Source organism: Bombyx mandarina, chromosome 09, assembly GCF_030267445.1.
Source record: "Bombyx mandarina strain Sakado chromosome 09, ASM3026744v2".
NCBI classification, from domain to species: domain Eukaryota; kingdom Metazoa; phylum Arthropoda; class Insecta; order Lepidoptera; family Bombycidae; genus Bombyx; species Bombyx mandarina.
The window spans coordinates 8,768,957-8,788,024 of record NC_143216.1 but is presented as its reverse complement, the minus strand read 5'-3'; the positions used below and the strand labels follow the sequence as shown (position 1 = coordinate 8,788,024).

At 39.0% G+C, this 19,068-nt stretch overlaps 1 protein-coding gene across 1 annotated transcript; it reads left to right on the top strand.

Moving 5' to 3' along the window:
• The first annotated feature begins 5,694 nt into the window (after positions 1 to 5,694).
• Positions 5,695 to 17,359, top strand: LOC114239810 (uncharacterized). Its single transcript, XM_028170207.2, has 3 exons — positions 5,695 to 6,103; positions 7,928 to 8,041; positions 16,688 to 17,359. Exons 1-3 carry the CDS (start codon positions 5,695 to 5,697, stop codon positions 17,056 to 17,058), a joined length of 894 nt encoding a protein of 297 aa, XP_028026008.2. The 3' UTR covers positions 17,059 to 17,359.
• The last annotated feature ends 1,709 nt before the right edge of the window (positions 17,360 to 19,068 follow it).

Genomic DNA, 19,068 nt, shown 5'->3' with positions numbered 1-19,068 from the left:
AGTTTCACGTTTAGAAACATTAATAGCTGTCGCTGTTGGCACCAGTTGATTATTATTGCTGATTTATTACGTACTTTAAAAAACACAGTAAATTTATTATACGAACATTACAGAACGGAGATAATAATTTTTTTCGTAAAAAAAAACTTCATCGTGTCGGATTACTTGCCTATTGGTTTATTTTTGCAGATTATTTTAATTAAGGAATAAAATCTGAAAAAAAAGAAAATCACTACAACAAAAGAAAATAAGAATATCATAAATGTAGTTGAAGACGTTCATTTAAATATACTTAATTAAGAATAACTCAAAAACTACGGGCCATATTTTGAAAAACATTTGAATCCGACCAGTAGTCTTCAAATAAAAAAAAATATCATCAAAATCGTCTTAATCAATTTCACCTAGAAAAAGTTCTGTGAACACTTAAAAAGTATAGTATCGAATTGATAACCTCGAATTGGCAAACGTAGTGCAGGACGGCCTCAGTCTCGGTGGAGTGATGATCTGGCTGATGATGATAATGATGATGATCTGATGAGTGGTTGACAAACGTCGGATGAGAGAAGCCGAGGATCGTGGTCAGTAGCGTGTAATTTGAAAGTCCGACCCTCAGACACAGCCCACTGAGTTCCTCGGCGGATCTTCTCAGTGGGTCGCGTTTCCGATCCGGTGGTAGATTCTGCGAAGCACGGCTCTTGCTAGGGTTCGTGTTAGCAACGTCGTCAGGTTCGAGCCCCGTGAGCTCACCTACTAATTAAGGTTCCGCTGATATAACCTCTCAAGGCTATCAGCTTAGGTAGAAAAAAAAAAGAGAGTCCAGCAGGATGATGATGATAACCTCCTCCTCCTCCTTTATTGAAACCAGTTTATAAGAAAAAATCTTTCAATCAAAGCGATCATTGCAGCATTAATGAACTTCATCACTACTTGGTATTTTGTTGCAAGTTGCAAGTTGGGAGTTTTTAAAACTTGAATAGACTGCTGAAATTTACATTTTATTTTCACGTAAATTTTAATCTAGCTCACTCTCTCGGCTATCCTAGGTAAAAAAAAATTATTGCTTAGATGGGTGGACGAGCTCACAGCCCACCTGGTGTTAAGTGGTTACTGGAGCCCATAGACATCTACAACGTAAATGCGCCACCCACCTTGAGACATAAGTTCTAAGGGCTCAGTATAGTTACAATGGCTGCCCCACCCTTTAAACCGATACGCATAACTGCTTCACGGCAGAAATAGGCAGGGTGGTGGTACCTACCTGCGCGGACTCACAAGAGGTCTTACCACCAGTAAAATAATTGTAGACCATTGTGGATATTTCTTGCCAATATACCTAGTCAGGTCATAAGTATTGTCACACAGTAAAAACTTTTCTTTTAGAATGCTGGCCACAAAAAAGTTTATTGAATTCGAATTTCGAATTGTTCATATAAATAAAAATAGTATACATTTAGAATTTTACTCATTTTTAAATATGGAGTGGACGCTTAAAGAAGACCGTGTTGCAGTTATTGCGTTGCATGGTTGGGGTTACGCGCCAATTCAATTTTTTAACATACTGAAAAATTTGAATACAACCAAAAGATTCGTTTATCGTACCATCAAACGATACAATGAAGACTCTAGTGTAGATGACAGGTCAAGAAGTGGTCGCCCTCGGTCTGTTAGGACTCCAGCAGTGATAAAAGCTGTGAAGGCGCGAATTCAAAGAAATCCCAAACGTAAGCAGAAACTGTTGGCCCTTCAGATGGGGTTAAGCAGAACCACGGTGAAAAGGGTGTTAAATGAAGACTTAGGGCTTCAGGCATATCGAAGAAAAACAGCACATCGTTTGAATGCTCGTGTAATGGACCTGAGACTGAAGAGATGCCGCGCTTTGTTGAAGCGGTACGCGGGAACAAAATATCGGGAAATTCTTTTTTCGGATGAAAAAATTTTTACCGTAGAAGAGAGCTACAACAAACAAAATGATAAGGTGTACGCACACAGTAGTGAAGAAGCGAGCAACCTTATTCCGCGTGTCCAACGAGGTCATTTTCCATCCTCGCTCATGGTATGGTTGGGAGTTTCTTATTGGGGCTTAACAGAGGTACATTTTTGTGAGAAAGGTGTAAAAACGAATGCAGTTGTGAATCAAAATACTGTCCTGACGAACCTTGTGGTACCTGTTTCTCATACCATGTTCAATAACAAGCACTGGGTATTCCAACAAGATTCGGCGCCAGCCCATAGAGCGAAGAGCACACAAGACTGGCTGGCGGCGCGTGAAATCGACTTCATCCGGCACGAAGACTGGCCCTCCTCCAGTCCAGATTTGAATCCGTTAGATTACAAGATATGGCAACACTTGGAGGAAAAGGCGTGCTCAAAGCCTCATCCCAATTTGGAGTCACTCAAGACATCCTTGATTAAGGCAGCCGCAGCACGAAGGTCATTTTGAATAAACTTCAGTGTCATAAGAATCTATGTTTTGTTAAGTTCATTTTGGTATATGAATGGTTACATAATGAATAAACTTGTTTCAATTATTTTACATTAAACATGTGACAGAATTTATGACCTGACTATGTATAATAGTAGACCAATTTCAATGTACCCAATCAATGCATCAACTTTTTTATAAGTGCAAGTAATTGATGCATCAATTGCTTAGCGCGTTTGTTAAGATCTACCGGTAAATCTGCCCAAGTTTCGAAACGTGCTCAACAGCAGACGGATCAAGACCTAGACCTCACTCCAACAACTATGTGCGCATCGACATATGGTGCCCTCCGAGGTCCGTGAGCCCACAGAACTTGACATTTAATGAAAGCCACGTTGAGACCCATGAGACAGAACTCATGAAAAGGCAAAGGGAGGAAAGCGAAGTGTTTAGTGCGGAGCACATCTCTCCCATCACCCTCCCCCTCGGAACGCCGGACTGGCGGTCGTCGGCGCCACGACCACCAGCCCTCTCGGTCGGCAGGCTATCCGGAGCCCGCCTAGATGGCGCCGGTTAGAGTGAGCTATCCTACGGAATACCCCGCTGGGTCAGAACCAGCGTGGGTCGAGGATAGCCGGCCTTCCATCACCCGGATGCTCTTGCGTAAAACGCGTGCAGAGCAGCTTGCACGACGTCTTCTTAGGTCCCCAGACCGACATATGAGGGGGACCCGAAACACTTAGAGGGCCAGGGCTTGGGCGAGATCCGCCTCCCTGGCCCCCGCTCGACGGCGGCGGGCTTGCGCGTCTCTAACGCGCCCCGCCGCCTCCTTCTGCGAGATGGTGCACTCGCAGAAGTCGAGCATCGCCTTCCACGACTCGTCGTCGCCGAGCATCGATGCCACAACACTCGGCAACGACAACTCGTTTCCTATTTTTGCGACGAGGACACGGCGCCACCCCTCCCATGCGGGGCAGGCGACGAGCGTATGCTCTGCCGTGCCCAAGTCGCAATCACAATGGTGGCACTCTGCCGTCGGCTCGGCTCTGATCCGGTGCAGGAACTCACCGAAGCAACCATGCCCAGTGAGAACCTGCGTGAGCCGGAAAGTGAGGCGTCCTCTGTCACGATTCACCCAATCCACAAGGACTGGGCGAATCGCCTCGACGGTCCTACGACCAGCCGAAGGATCGGCCAGCCGCCTGGACCATGATTCCAGCACGGACCGCCGAGATTGGTCCCTCCGTGCTCTGACCACACTGGGGCTGGGACGCGCTACGCCCCGGGTACGAAGGTCAGCCCGCCACTGATAGTCAGCGGCGAGCGCCTCCGCTTCCAGAACCCAAGGCGGCGTCCCAGCCAGTACACACGCCGCCTCGAAGGAGATGGTGCGATAACCACGAATGACCCTGACCGCGATGGTGCGTTGCAGCTGTTGCAGCAGCTTCGCCACCCCCACGGCCAGGGACTGGCCCCACACGGGCGCCCCGTATAGGGCCATTGATCGCACCACTCCTGTATAGAGACGGCGCGTCACCTGGTCAGGCCCCCCGATGTTGGGCAGAAGCCGGCTTAACGCGCCGGCCACCCCCAATAAACGAGGGACCAGGTTCTGAAAGTGAGCACGGAAGGTCCAACGACTGTCCAGAATGAGGCCGAGATACTTCAGCTGCACCCCGACCCCGATACGGACGCCTCCAACCACGATATGGGCATCGACAGGTGGCACTCTCCGGGGCCTGTGAAACCACATGGCCTCGGATTTACTGAGCGCCACGTCGAGGCCCAATCTCCTGATTTTGCCGACGACATGCGCCACCCCAGCGGTGGCAAGACGGGCAGACTCAGCAAAACTCCCCCCCCAGGCCACGACCAACGTGTCGTCTGCGTAACAGATTACGCTCAGGCCCGGGAGGAGGGCACCCCTCAGCACCCAGTCATACCCGATATTCCACAAAAGAGGGCCGAGCACCGACCCCTGTGGAACACCGCGCACGACCGGGAACCGGTGCACGATCCCACCGTGTCCGGTATATGTGACCGATCTATAGACCAACCCCTACGCAACACCTCGAATGACCAAGAACTTATGTACGCCACGCCACGCCATCTCCGGTGTAGACCATCCACCTCGCGTCCACATAGGAGCCGATTGCTTGACGGAGATAGGGGAGCACTCTATGTCTTTACTCCGAATCACGGATCAAATTTTTTTTTTATTGCTTAGATGGGTGGACGAGCTCACAGCCCACCTGGTGTTAAGTGGTTACTGGAGGCCATAGACATCTACAACGTAAATGTGCCACCCACCTAGAGATATAAGTTCTAAGGTCTCAAGTATAGTTACAACGGCTGCCCCACCCTTCAAACCGCATTACTGCTTCACAGCAGAAATAGGCAGGGTGGTGGTACCTACCCGCGCGGACTCACAAAAGGTCCTACCACCAGTAAATAACCAAATCAGGGTGAATTTATGGATCTGGTGTTTCGGCTTCAATATAATCCAAAAATATTGAATTTTTAAATCAGCTTAACTCAATTAAAGTCAGTGCTATTTCCCAAAAATAACACATGGTTTTTCGTGTGTCGCAAAGATCATAAAAAATATTGTATACCTTAATTCACGTTGGTCACGTTATTCTGAACAAATTGAAACAAATATTTTGACACGTTTGGATACATTATTTTAAACAATCTCTGACATTTCAAATATTTTTCGGTTAAAAAAAGTTAATGCCCTTGTTTTAAAATAGTAATGTTTTATAGTTCCGATTCTTCAATATTACAATCATTATAAAACCATCAACCACACTTTTAAAATATAAACCCTCCATACCATTTACATATAGGATCATTTACAATAAATCACTTAAATCAGTGACATTAATCAAACAATAACCGTTGGAAATTGGATCCCGTGTTCATCATAAGCTTTTAGAGATCCTTTGTGGGCAAAAGAGCTCTGATATAACGTGTTATCAAATAAAAGAAAGGTGTGAATTTTCACAGGCGGTTGTCGTGGCTCCACCTACTTAAGATGGCGTTATCCCCTCCATCAGATTATCAGCCAGTAGCGTTTCAGAATCTCACGAGATCCATACCTACAGCCACTGCAGCCGAACATACGGCACCACCTATTTTCGGAAGCAATTATCAGTTTCCGACTGGCTGCTAAAGAATTTTAGTTCGGCTCGCTGCCATTGCCAGTATCACGGGCGATTAAGTCTTTGATACGTTTCAAATCTTTCAAAATTAAATTTTAAGTAATAATGGACACTATTGATGACATATCCAGTACGTGCGAAAATGACTTGGTCAACTTAAAAAAATCGAGTGCTTTGTTTAGTGCCGAAAAAGATTCATATTGCGATTCGGAAACCGATTATGATAGTGAAAATGAAACAATCGACATCTGTGAAAATAGTGAGCATTCTTTTAGTAAAACTGTGTTAGTGAATTCACGCATTGAAGACGAGAAAACAAAATTCTTTGATAATCACCGCGTTATATTTCCAACGAGATCACTTACAAATTTTGTAAATAATGAATCTTCCCGGCATGTAAAAGATAAAAGTAAAACTTTTCTGATAGACAATATTTTAGGTAACATTAATAATGAAAAAATTAACACAAAAGAACAGGGAGAAACCACCGAAGATAACGCAGATGAATACAACGGTTAGTGCATACTTATGATAATTGTAACGGGTGGCCCATAAGTCCTTTGATATGAAAAAAAAAATATTAAAATAAAACTAATTACATTATGAATTAAATTTTTATTTACATAAAAAGCTTAAAAAACGGGAATAATTTTTTTAAAATAACATCTCCTAAATGTAATCCGTTGCGATCACGGCACTCTTGCAAACGACGTCTAAAATTGTCGATGACTGCGCGGCACGTCACTGCTGAAATGCTTGTCATTTCTCTGCGGATGTTTTCTTTTAGGGCCTCAGTTGACCGCGTGTTTGTGTCGTATACTTTAGCCTTAAGGTAGCCCCACAAAAAAAAATCCATCGGGGTCAGATCTGGACTACGTGGAGGCCAGGAAATGTCTCCTCTCTTAGAGATAACTTTGCCAGGAAAAAGTTGACGGATAACGGGCATAGCAGTGTTAGAGGTGTGAGAAGTGGCCCCATCCTGTTGAAACCACGTCCTGGCATTAAAGCCTGAAAAGTTTTGCAATTCTGGTATGAAAAACTCTTCGATCATAGCCACATATCGCTCCGACGTAACAGTAACTGCGCGCCCTCTGCCATCCTCAAAGAAGTAAGGCCCTAGGATACCATGGGCTGACATAGCGGCCCAAACAGTCACTTTCGGACTATGTAAGGGCTTCTGATGCTTAAGTTTTGGATTGATGGGGCTCCAATAGCGGCAATTTTGTTTACTAACATGCCCGTTAAGATGGAAATGAGCCTCGTCAGAGAACATTATGTTATTGAAGGAAGTAAACCGATTCAACATTTCATTCGCATAATTTTGTCTTTGAATACCGTCAGTTTCCTTTAATTCTTGAACCAACTGAATTTTGTAAGGGTGCATATGTAAATCTTTCTTCAAAATCCGTTGTAACGATGTCCTGGATACGTTTAATGCTCTGGCGCGCTTACGAGTTGACTGTGTCGGATTTTCGCGAATAGACTGTGTCACTGTGTCTATGTTTTGTTCCGTACGTGACGTCCTTGGGCGACCCAACCGCGGTTTATCTAACGTCGAACCGGTCTCCTCGAACTTAGCAACCCAGTTCTTAATCGTTTGAAGAGTTGGAGTGTCGTCAAAGTTGTGTAAACCTTTGTGTTCTCGAAATTTACGCCGCGCAACGGTTGCCGAATTGTCGTTTTTATAAAACTCGCGCACACAAAACGCACGGTCCGCTCCGGTAAAACGCTCCATCGCGAATAAATTCCCAGAAACCGAAGTTACTCCCCCCGCTTCCCCTGCACCGCTCACGCGCGCCCTGTTCGTTTTATTCAAATTTTACTTTTCAAAGGACTTATGGGCCACCCTGTATACCTAGGTAATATTAAGCTTGCTATTTTATTCATGTTCTAATCAGTAAATTTATATTAACACAAACTATGTTTAAACAAAGATATGTAAAATAAATTTTATGATAAGTCAAAATTGTTCAGAATGTCATATTACATTTTTCGTTCAGAACTTTCTAGTCAACAGAAGTCTGTTTTTTTTATTAATTCTTCTTCCTCTTCTGTTTGTGGGGCCGGCGCAGCATATTCCTTTGCATGCTGTATAGGGATTAGGCATGACTTTTACGATAGACTGCCTGCCTAACGTCAACTCTGCGCTTGGGTTATATCTCCATATTATATCCACTGCAACGTGTCACAGGAAAGGAATTTTTCTATTTCTCGTTATGGTGCCTTATGGTATCTTTTACTTCATGCGTTTTTGGTTCGAAGATTTACATTTTATTATTAGAAACGTTTACACCTTTTTAATAATTACGGATATTGAATCGATTGATTGTTCTTTCAGTGTCTTCGACGTCAGCATGTCCAGAGTTGGGCACGTTGAATGGCGCAGGTCTCCTAGCAGGACATGCCTACACGCACTGGTTGGCAACACATCAACCTACAAACAGTTTTTTCGGTGCGTTTTTTCTTATTATGCAGTATATATACTAGAGGACAGCTTACGATTCTTCCGGTATCAAACTGTCATTGAAGCCTTTAGATTGAAGGTATTACTATAGTAAAAACATTCGTAATTTTAGTAGGTCGCGTTTCCGATTCGGTGTTAGATTCTGCGAAGCACTGCTCTTGCTAGGGCTAGTGTTTGCAACGTTCTCAGGTTAGAGCCCCGTGAGCTCACCTACTTGCTCGGTGACGCTAGCTATGCCACTATGCCACCTTTGAGGCTAATGGCTCAGGTAGGAAAAAAACCGTATCTTCATAGTTATGACTTAGAGATGTAGCTATCGTATCGAGTGATGCGACTATGCCAACATACAAATCACCTGGCAGGAATCCGTTTTCTAAGCAAGTGTGTATTGCTTGGAAAAATATTTCATGTTCACGAACGACTTAATAATAAAATGAGAATGAAACCCGCTAAATTATAAACTATGTGCCTTATAACTAAGTCTTATTGTGTACGCACAAATGGTTACTACAAATCATCCGGTTTTTTTTCTGTTGGTGGATAAGCTACCGATTGTTACCGTTTAGTAATCACAGCGTGAATACAACAATATCGTATAACAAATTATAAATTATAACGGGAATCCATAACTTTGATGTAGAAAAAGGGAGGATTATGGTACCTATTAGTGCGGGCTCACATACCAGTAAAATCATCAATTGCATGGATTTTGACAATGAAATCACGTTCGTTTACTAAATAAAACAGTACCAGTATTTTATTATTGCTTAGAGTTGCCTAAATTAGATGGGTTTAAACTACCAACCTACATATTAGAAGCTTGTACCCAAATCCAATGCAGCATGCGCACAGATCAATTATTGTAAGGACGCGCGTGCGACACCCAGACCTAATCGATGACATTACACATTTAGGCATTATTCCGATGTAATTGTTTTGGGAAAGCATTTATTTAATTTTTTTTAACGATTTTACTACTGATTTAAATATGCTACTGTAATTACGAAAATTCTTCATTTTAGAAGCGTTTCATATTAAATTAAGGATCTAAATTTTTATGCATTTGCATTACTGATCTGCATCATCATAGGCGATAGCTCTCGGCAGAGCAGTCGTGGTCATGTGGAATTCTTGTTTATTAAAACCTTGACAGATGTTTTCCATAGTTTGCGAACTGAGGCTTGGCGCACGCACTTGTTAAGTGCGGTTTCGGTAAGCTCTTTCACCTGATCAGTCAAGCGCATGGGGATTCGTCCACGAGATTTGAATACCTTTGCTTAAAAAAAAGGTGTACTAAGCAAATTTATATCTCCTTAGTTATTTTTGTAGTTGACTATTTGGTTGACTTTCTGTAGATAAAGTGGGGTCTGATGTAATTGGTAGTGCCCTAAAATATACAAAATGAAAGAAAACTTAATTCGTAAATATTATAGTTTTGGTGGTTAACGAACCCTGAAAAAATCTTTATAATTCAAAACCCTTAAGATAATAATATATAACCGTGACATCCCAAAATTGTGTAACGGTTGCCGTGCGTGTTATTATCGCGTGATCGACTACCCGGTGTTAATATTCACATACAGTGGGAGCACGCAATCTAACCCCTGTTAAACATTGTGCAGATGTGATTAAAAAGAAATCTTGTATCGTCCTCAGGATAATGGGTTGGTCAGTCGGTGCACTCTTAGTCATACCACCGCACCACGGTTGAATATTCTCTACTTCTCTGTTCTCGACTGATTCCCTGGTTAAGGTCAGACTTTATTACTGATCTTCCTCATTTCATTATTTGATCAACAAAAGCAACAGCTTTCATTTGAAGCTACTATTATATTTAAACAACAAAAGCAAAACATTGCTTTAGCTTTTTATTCTACAATTTTTCACAAGTCTTCATCTGGGTTTTCGACCGGAGAACGAATTTTATCATGACGTCAGTGTGATGTCTCGTGGTCTTCTTATGATGAGACCGGAAAATTTTCCACATTCAGTGACCTCGAGTTAGGATTTTCTTAAATACTATAGCGCACACAAACTAGATAAAAACAAGGTGAAGGAAAACCAGATCTTGAGTAGCACTGACATTTGCAAGATAATCTGGACACAAAACTACAATATTTACTTTCGGAGCCTCCGAACTTGGGGTATGCGCCCATAGCTATCCGGGAATGGATGGAAGAAATCCGCTAAAAATCTGTATTGCACTAATTACATTTTTCAAGAGTCAAACCTTCTCATAATATCCGTACATACGCGAATCTTTGCTTCCGACCTAGTATTCGGAAACGGCAATCAGCATAGAACCTCTCAAGTCTTTAGTTAGGAGTCTAGTTTCGTGCTAGTAAGCCGAACCAAACAGATTTCATAATAGGTACCTATTTATTACCTTTGAAGTTACCGTTTTACAATACTGGCCATTTGAAATCGAATTTATGTGTCACTGATAATGGATTCTAAATTCAAATGAATATATTTTTTTTAAATTTAGTCATTTGTTTATTTATTAGTGTTTTGTTTTCACTACATTTGTATATTTTTCATCAATATGGACACGATAAAAATACGAGTAATTAATCGTATCCCAGAATTCTGTCGCGGTTGCGATGCCGTACAAACGGTTCACAATATTAATGACGGACTGAACACTACAAACTGACGCACGATTCTTTATTTGTTACAACGCTTCCGACGTGTTTTTTTAAATTTAATTTTAATCTGTGATCCCCGAAAACTAAAGACTACTACGACGAATTAAATGGGATGGTGGAAGCTGACGATACTCAATCTACCGTTGAGTTAACAGCAGCTTTCAATGTTAGCACAAAAACAATTTTGGTTCTTTTGCGTAAAATTAGCAAGGTAAAAATACTTCTTAAGTCGGTGCCACACGAACTGAACAATCGTCGATGCAATGACAGCCTTAAGGATGCTTTGCGTTGCTGAGGTAAGCTATAATAGGTAGGTAACTGCAGTTAGATAACTGACGCAGAAACGAAGGGATTTTGAATAGCACTGTCACTTGCGATGAAAAATAGATTATTTTTGATTAACATACACGGTCATCATGTTAGTTAGAGCCGGGTTCAGCATTTAGGCAATGCTCCACCCGAAACTTACCTCTAAAATAAATAAATTTTTATTCTATTCTATTTTTTAGTTGGATTTTCTATAAAAGCGTATTTCGTTATAATAGTTTTTTTAAACTATCATTTATTTTTCATTTTTTAGTTGAATTTCAATTTTTTCAATTTGTTTTTTAAATATTGAATTGTCATCGGTCCTTAATAAGTATACCAAATTTCAAGTTAATTCGACGTTTTGAAGGGGGTCAAAATCATGTTCAAATATACCGTTACAAACATACATACATACTTCTGAAGCTAATAAAAGCGTATTAATAACAAATCATAGTCACTAATTCATCATTCATTCAATCAACATAGTCTAGTGGCCGGTATAATTCATCACATCTTCTTACCAAATGGTACTGGCGTTACTGCAGATGTGTCATCTACCGTACTCACCATAGCTTGTACCGACCCATTTTTTTCAATGTTAGAACAACTTTTTAGCAGGGAAAAAATGAATAACCGAGAGATAATGCAAAATACCTGTGAAGAGTTTGTTGGCTCCCATACACCTGACTTTTTTAAGAAGGGAATTACCAAAAAACAATTATCACTAGCCTAGCAGAGATGCATCGATACCATTAGTGCATATTTTGATTGATAGAAATAAATAATGATTATATAAAAAATTACTTTAACTTTCGGTATACTAAACGGCAATTTCGAAGGTAAAGACCTAATAATTTACAATATGTTACACATAACTTGTTTGGTCCAATAAATAAATAAGTCCGAAGAACTATGTTGGAGATGTAGGATGTTTTTTTTTTTTCGATTCATCTATGCAGCTGTTTCTGCCGTTTATCACTCAAAAACGGTGAGCAAAATATTTAGTCCTTCTGTACTTTCTTTTTTTATATTTAATCTCTCTTTCCTTAGTAACTTCTGTGACATTCTTATTTCATTTCATTTCGACAATTAATTAATTAAAACCAAATGTCTGAACTGATTTTGTAAAAAAATCTTTTACGCCATCTCAAGAAGAAAATATGTATATATTCATGAAGATTAGTGAACGTTATTTATTATAAATTATTGAGTTAAAATTAATTATATTCTATTGCAAAAAAGTTTCGCAAAAATAAAATCGGTTAGTTCGCTACACCGTACAGATCCATGATGGAACCTCCTTATCAAAGCATGAATGGTATGAAGTATGAAATCGACTCTGGGTATTTTAACAAAATTCATAACTGACTCATCGTCCATGCAATGCACTTTAAAAGGTACAAACGGCTTTCCTGCTGAAAAAGCATAAGCATCTAGATCATAAAGCATGAAAACATCTATACTAATATTATAAATCTACAGTGGTTTTTACGGATGTTCCGTTATAACTACTGAACCATGCATCCGATTGATTTGAAACTTTGTATCTATATAGAAAATACATGTACTTAATGGATAGGCTAATATTTATATGAGTGTTGGATTCCCTAATAATAACAACAATAAATAATAATGTTAATGAAGCGGGCGAGTACAGCAAGTGTTCCTATAAAATTGATATTTTTAGGAACATTACTAAGAAAGATAGTTTAGTATACGAATATTTATGTTATCCTAGTATTATTATAAAAGAGAATACCTGCGCTGAACATAATTTTCATTAGCTATATAAACTTGAAGATGCAAAAGGAACATTTATATTTTCAAAATTACTAATCCGCCGGTTCACAAAATTTCCTATTCGTAATCACATTTAAATTTGGAGTAAGCGTTTTGTAAACAGAATTATATTACGTTGAACACATGAAGTTACGAGCATAGGAATTTCGGTGGCTATTAAATTAGTGTGAGAGTGCGACCTCTGAGAATCGCGCGGGGGTCTACTTGTAACACAAACTTTCTATGTACTCGGTACAGTTGGCTGAGATAGGTTGATTTTGGACATTCTTCTTTTACGAACCTCTATGGCCCGAAAGTTAAATCAATGGAATGTCACTGGTAATTATTCGATTCCAGAAAAGGGAAACCATTGTTCTTAAATCTGTATCTGTACTAATATTATAAAGAAGAAAGATTTGTTTGTTTGTTTGTATTGAATAGGCTCCGAAACTACTGAACCGATTTGAAAAATTCTTTCACCGTTTGGAAGCTACACTATTCCCGAGTGACATAAGCTATAATCTTTTTTGAAAAAAACTCCAATAATGTAACCCAAGGTGTAAAAAAAATACCTAAAATATTCGTTACATCGCGTGCCCTGCGAAAACTATTAATGATAGAATAAAATAATGTACTATGACTTTGTAGAACACATTATTATTTACAAAAAGTGCCGCGACAGCATATTCTAACTATTATAGTTATGCCGCAATAGGTGTTCTTTTATTTAAAAAAATAAAATAACGTCGTTGAAATTTTTGTTAAAGACCCGAGTGGAGCCGGAGCGGGCCGCTAGTTATTTTATATAGCGGGAGTAAACAAATTCTCAAAAAAAATTGTTCAGCTAAACTATTTAAAAAATCAAATAGTATTTCTTATTGATCATAAATATTTCCGCGGACGTACAATATTTAATGGGCTCTAATAAATGAAAGAAATATTTTGATTAGTATAATTACTAATGAGCGAAAGAGATAATTTACTGTTTTATTTCGTTTACTAAAATAAAAAAAATACAAGAAGATGATTATTTAGTTCTAAGATACGAAAAAGTGCCATAATTTGTAAAGTTAAATCAGGGAAGATTTCATATAAAGCTATATACATCAGCGTGTATTATATTAGATGTAAGTATACTATTCCAGTTTGCGATCTAACTACGTGTTTCATAATATTAAATACATATAATATAAAATAAACATTTAACGTTTAACATGCGAAAGACTAACATCCTGAATATCGAACGGCACGACGTTTATCACAGCGTGTCAGAGAATGTTCACGGTAATTAAAACATTAAACACGTTACACAAAGGGCTACGGATCGTGTGACATATCTGAAGACAAATTCGACGAAATGTCGCCAGTCGTCGGACGGTGGTCGCGACTTCGCACCGAGGTGTCGGCAAACAGCTGCTGCGACGATAATTACCAACAAAGCACATTAGTTTGCACACCGCCTTAACACGGGCCCTGTTGTGAACAACGTGAATCCAGAAACTGAATTCACACCACCGTCCCATGGGTGTACCAAGAAAAGTTATGTTAGAAATCTTGCACGCTACGCTGGCACGAGTATGTGTTAATTCAAAACGTCATTTGGTGTTAAATAAAATCATAATATGTTTATATATACATACGTAGTTAGCATTGGTGTTTTTCTTTTCAACTTCACTAAAAGTCGAATATTCAGAAAACATTGTTAACAAAACAATATTTTGCTGAAACAAATTCACCATTAAAAATCATTTATATTAACATAATCGTTAAAAATTATTTATCCAACACAATTGTATACCTTCGAATTAAATTTAATCGATATTCTTTTTAATTTTAAATATTCGTTATATGAGGCATCGTAAAACGCTTACGTAAACAGTTAGCAGCTGGTTAGCAAGACCATCAGACACGCCAGATACAATACCGTAACTATTGACAGTCGAGATGTCAAACTGCGCGGGCGCAACGCAAACAATCTGATTGTGTTTATAGACACTTAACGAGGACCCGTGACAATTCCGATTAGTGTTCAAAAAAATCTTAACCGAGTATTTGTCTTTGGCGTGTAGGTATAGCTACTTTGTGAATAACGTTAAGAGTAAAATGAATAAAATAAACATGGGGCACCCAAATAAAATAATATCTAGCAATGAATTAGCGATGCTCCAAAAAATGCCGTTACGAAATCTTTATTACAGGCACACACAGATAAATTCCCTTGCGTCATAACCAGTTAGGTCTGGAGGACGTCACCGATAAATATCGTTAAAAAATTAACTAGATAATTTTAAAAACACTCCAAAATTATCATTCATACCAATCCATACTAAAGTTATAATGTGAAAACATGTTTGTTGTGTATTTATTGTCCTGCTTTCGCGTCGAAATCATAGCAACGGTTTTTTTGATGTATGAGGGATTACTGGTGGCCCGGAGGCCTTTTTAGTTCCACTAGGGCACGTGGGCGAGCAAGGCCTCAGCCAGGAGGGGTGGGATTGGCTAACAGCTACCCGAACGCCTTCAAACCTACCATATACCTAACAACCCAAGAGTAGCTGCTTGAATCTACTACCGGGTCGAAATTGCGACTCACTGAGAAAATCAGCGGGCTAATGTTTTGGTTAGGTTGCACGTCGATCTCTTTGCCGATTTCGACGAGTACGGTTACCGGGGTCCCTAAGCTTGCTCTTAGTCTTAGAGCTGAAGGCGTCTAATGCAAAGGGTTGACACTTTTTCTTGACCACACGGACGAAACCGCGGGTAACGGCTAGTAGAATATAAATATTATTTTCGTTACGAGTCAGCGATAGCCTGCGACTGCGACTGACTGACTGTCCTTCTAGCAATACTACATTAGTTGGGTTGTAAACTCTTTTGCCTACAACGGCAAAAAGCAGCATTCATAATGAAATACATATATGTATATAAAGAACGCGCAATTCAAAACGGTAGCTATAATTGTTCTTCATCCTGAAAACGAACCGGTTGTCATTCGTGTGCTTAAATAGGTGCATACCTATGATGTGGATTAAATAATAGTATCGTTTAATTAACATCGAATTATTATTATCAGATCTGCTATGTACGGTTTGTACAGAACATAATAAAATTGAAAATAAAGACTTCCATCCTAATATAATTTTGGCCCGATCGATAACTAAAAGTACATTCGAAGCTCGAAAAAAATATATCTACATTTAAATTGAAATGGTTTAATTGTTAAACCAAGGTTCTACTCTATTCAGTTTATTTATTATTCGCTACCCATTCAGAAGTATTTTGAAGTCGTCGTGGCCTAAAGGATAAGACTTCCGGTGCATTCGTATTTAGCAATGCAACGGTGTTAGAATCCCGCAGGCGGGTAACAATTTTTCTGATGAAATACGTAATTGACAAATGTTCACGATTGACTTCCACGGTAAAGGAATAACATCATGTAATCAAAATCAAACCCGCACAATCATAATTTGCGTAATTACTGGTGGTAGGTCCTCTTGTTCCTCCGCACGGGTAGGTACCAGCACCCCGTCTATTTCTGCCGTGAAGCAGTCATGCGTTTCCGTTTAAAGGGTGGGGCAGCCGTTGAAACTGTACTGAGAGATCTTAGAACTTATATCTCAAGGTGGGTGGCGCATTTACGTTGTAAATGTCTATGGGCTCCAGTAACTACTTAACACCAGGTAGGCTGTGAGCTTGTCTACCCATCTAAGCAATAAAAAAATAATCTTCGATTAAAATATTGACATGGTCCTAAGTGTGGTCTTAGGATACTAGTGCTTTGAGGTTTTTCATTTCACTGTGGAACTCTAAAAATGAAAAATGAATAGCCTCTAAATATGAATAACCTGTATATTTAGCTTTTACCTTCGTGTGTGCTTACAATATATTTTTTATTCAGATGACAAGAACAACAGAAGACCTAGACGAGCCGGACCGGAACGCAAGCCACGACAAGCTTACAGCGCTAAACAACTAGAGCGATTAGAAGCCGAATTTAAATTGGACAAGTACCTCAGCGTTTCAAAGAGGATGGAACTTTCAAAAGCATTAGGTCTGACAGAAGTACAAATTAAGACCTGGTTCCAGAACCGCAGAACGAAATGGAAGAAGCAGCTAACATCTCGTTTGAAAATAGCACAACGTCAGGGTCTCTTTTCTGGTCAAATCTTCGGACATGCCCCGCAAACTTATTCCCTTTTAAATCCTTACGCGTATGCGCCGCTCAGCTGTGTTTTTACCCCTGTAACATTGCCTTCCACTCCACCATAGTAATAATGATATAATTATGAGAAGTCTACTCGTGATCATGGTTATAGCTTGAAAATATTAGCAATTACCGATATTAAGTTTAAATAGCAAGCTAAATGCTCCAAGAAAAGTTACTCATACGATTAAAATAATAAATGACTAGTAGTTAGTTCGTCTCGGAAAACTTGTTTTATAACGATGTAAAAAGTGCATTGCTAATTCCACAAAATTAAAAACTAGTTGATCGGTACATAAAATTTACTACAGTACTTGCATTATCAAGGGAGTAGTTATAGTGTAGTCGAAATCTTTCTTAGCTTAAGGATCTGTATTTATGAATTTTTTTTTTTTTTATTATTTGCTTTTATTATTTATTATGATTGTACAGTTCTACAATAATTATTAACACATTGATCTCATGATATGTTATTTTAAAATATAAGATTTAAATGAAAATTACAAATCAAAAAATCAACATGAAGTAGTTTCCATCAATAGCATCGATTCATTCGACTAAGGACAAGGCCTTATTAGAAAACGCGGGAATAATCACAGCTGATATGAATCTTTATTAGTTTCACCACAATTATAAATAAGGCCGAGCCATTGATAAGTTAAAACGAATATGACATTAATTTGGCTTAAAATAAAGCTGGCCTTGTTCTTTATTTTTTTGCGTATACGGAACGCAATGACCGCCTATTGATAATATGGTATTGGTATCTATAGATATCCGGAGTCGTTAAAACAATTGTTAGTTATGGAAATTATAGGACACGGAACTTTTTAATTAAAATAATGCAATACGATAGTGGCGAGTTAGTTACCACGCTTACACTTTTACTGAATACTATCTCTTATTTTATCATCGATAATATTATTGAAGGCGGAATTTACTACGCTAAAAGTAGGCAGAATGGAGAAACCATTACAGGCTTGCAATTTTTCTCAACAAAAATCAACAAATGCAACAAAAATATTGTTTTAAATTAGTCGATAATGTTTCCAACATATATTAATTATAATATTAACGGACCCGACAGACATTTTTCTATACACACGTCTTATGCCTGAAAATTACAAACTTTTTGAATAAGTTGTGAAGAATACCAGATTGTGAATCTAAACCATTCTCGAATTCACTGGACCACACAAAAAATTGGTCCAGCCGTTTTTACTAACATACATACACACGGACACAAGAAGTATATTTATTAAGATTCTTTTTTTGCCTACGTTACTATCGCGAGTAGCTATCCTGGCTTCACCATGACTGGTGGCCGAGCTCACGGTGACAGAATTTGCTAACATCTACCCTAATAAGATCAGTGCTTCGCTCAATCTACTACCGGATCGGAATCGCGACCCACTGAGAAGATCCGGTGAGTTAAATAATTCAGGTGTACAGAATATAAAAGCTTATGAAGAAATTTCTAAATGTGTTTCTCAGTAAGTTTGTCAATAAGGTTCATTTCACAACTTTTATAGCGTGTTGACATGTTTGATAGTGGCGCGAAAAGTACATAATCATTAAACTCGCTGCTTTTATCACCTCATCTAAGCTGAACTAAAAGGTAACGATATAGCATTGAGAAAGATTACTATGATAGGTATACACTACGGAAAAACATTATAGTATTAATTATATTTAATACTTATGCTATATTTAAGTTAGTTAATGAAAACATAGTCTACTTATATGTGAGTATGTAAATAAATAGAATGTTTTGAATATTGTAATTTTTTTTGAAGTTGAAGTGTGAATGTGTGTTTTTTAATTGTTACAGTAAGCAAGCACAACTGTGTGCACCATGTAAGAATGCACACAATTATTAATACCGACTGCATTTAGGTGCCCGAACACTTAAGACTTGATTCAGAAACCTGATATAAAGTAGAAAAATATATATCACATAACTATGTGCCGTTGTAACTATACTTGAGACCTTAGAACTTATATCTCAAGGTGGGTTGCGCATTTACGTTCTAGATGTCTATGGGCTCCAGTAACCACTTAACACCAGGTGGGCT

Excerpts from the sequence above, each read along its gene's own strand:
- LOC114239810 (XM_028170207.2), top strand. The coding sequence starts at position 5,695 with ATGGACACTATTGATGACATATCCAGTACGTGCGAAAATGACTTGGTC. Across the intron at positions 6,104-7,927 it reads TAACGCAGATGAATACAACG|TGTCTTCGACGTCAGCATGT; the intron begins GTTAGTGCATAC and ends TTGTTCTTTCAG. Across the intron at positions 8,042-16,687 it reads ACCTACAAACAGTTTTTTCG|ATGACAAGAACAACAGAAGA; the intron begins GTGCGTTTTTTC and ends TTTTTTATTCAG.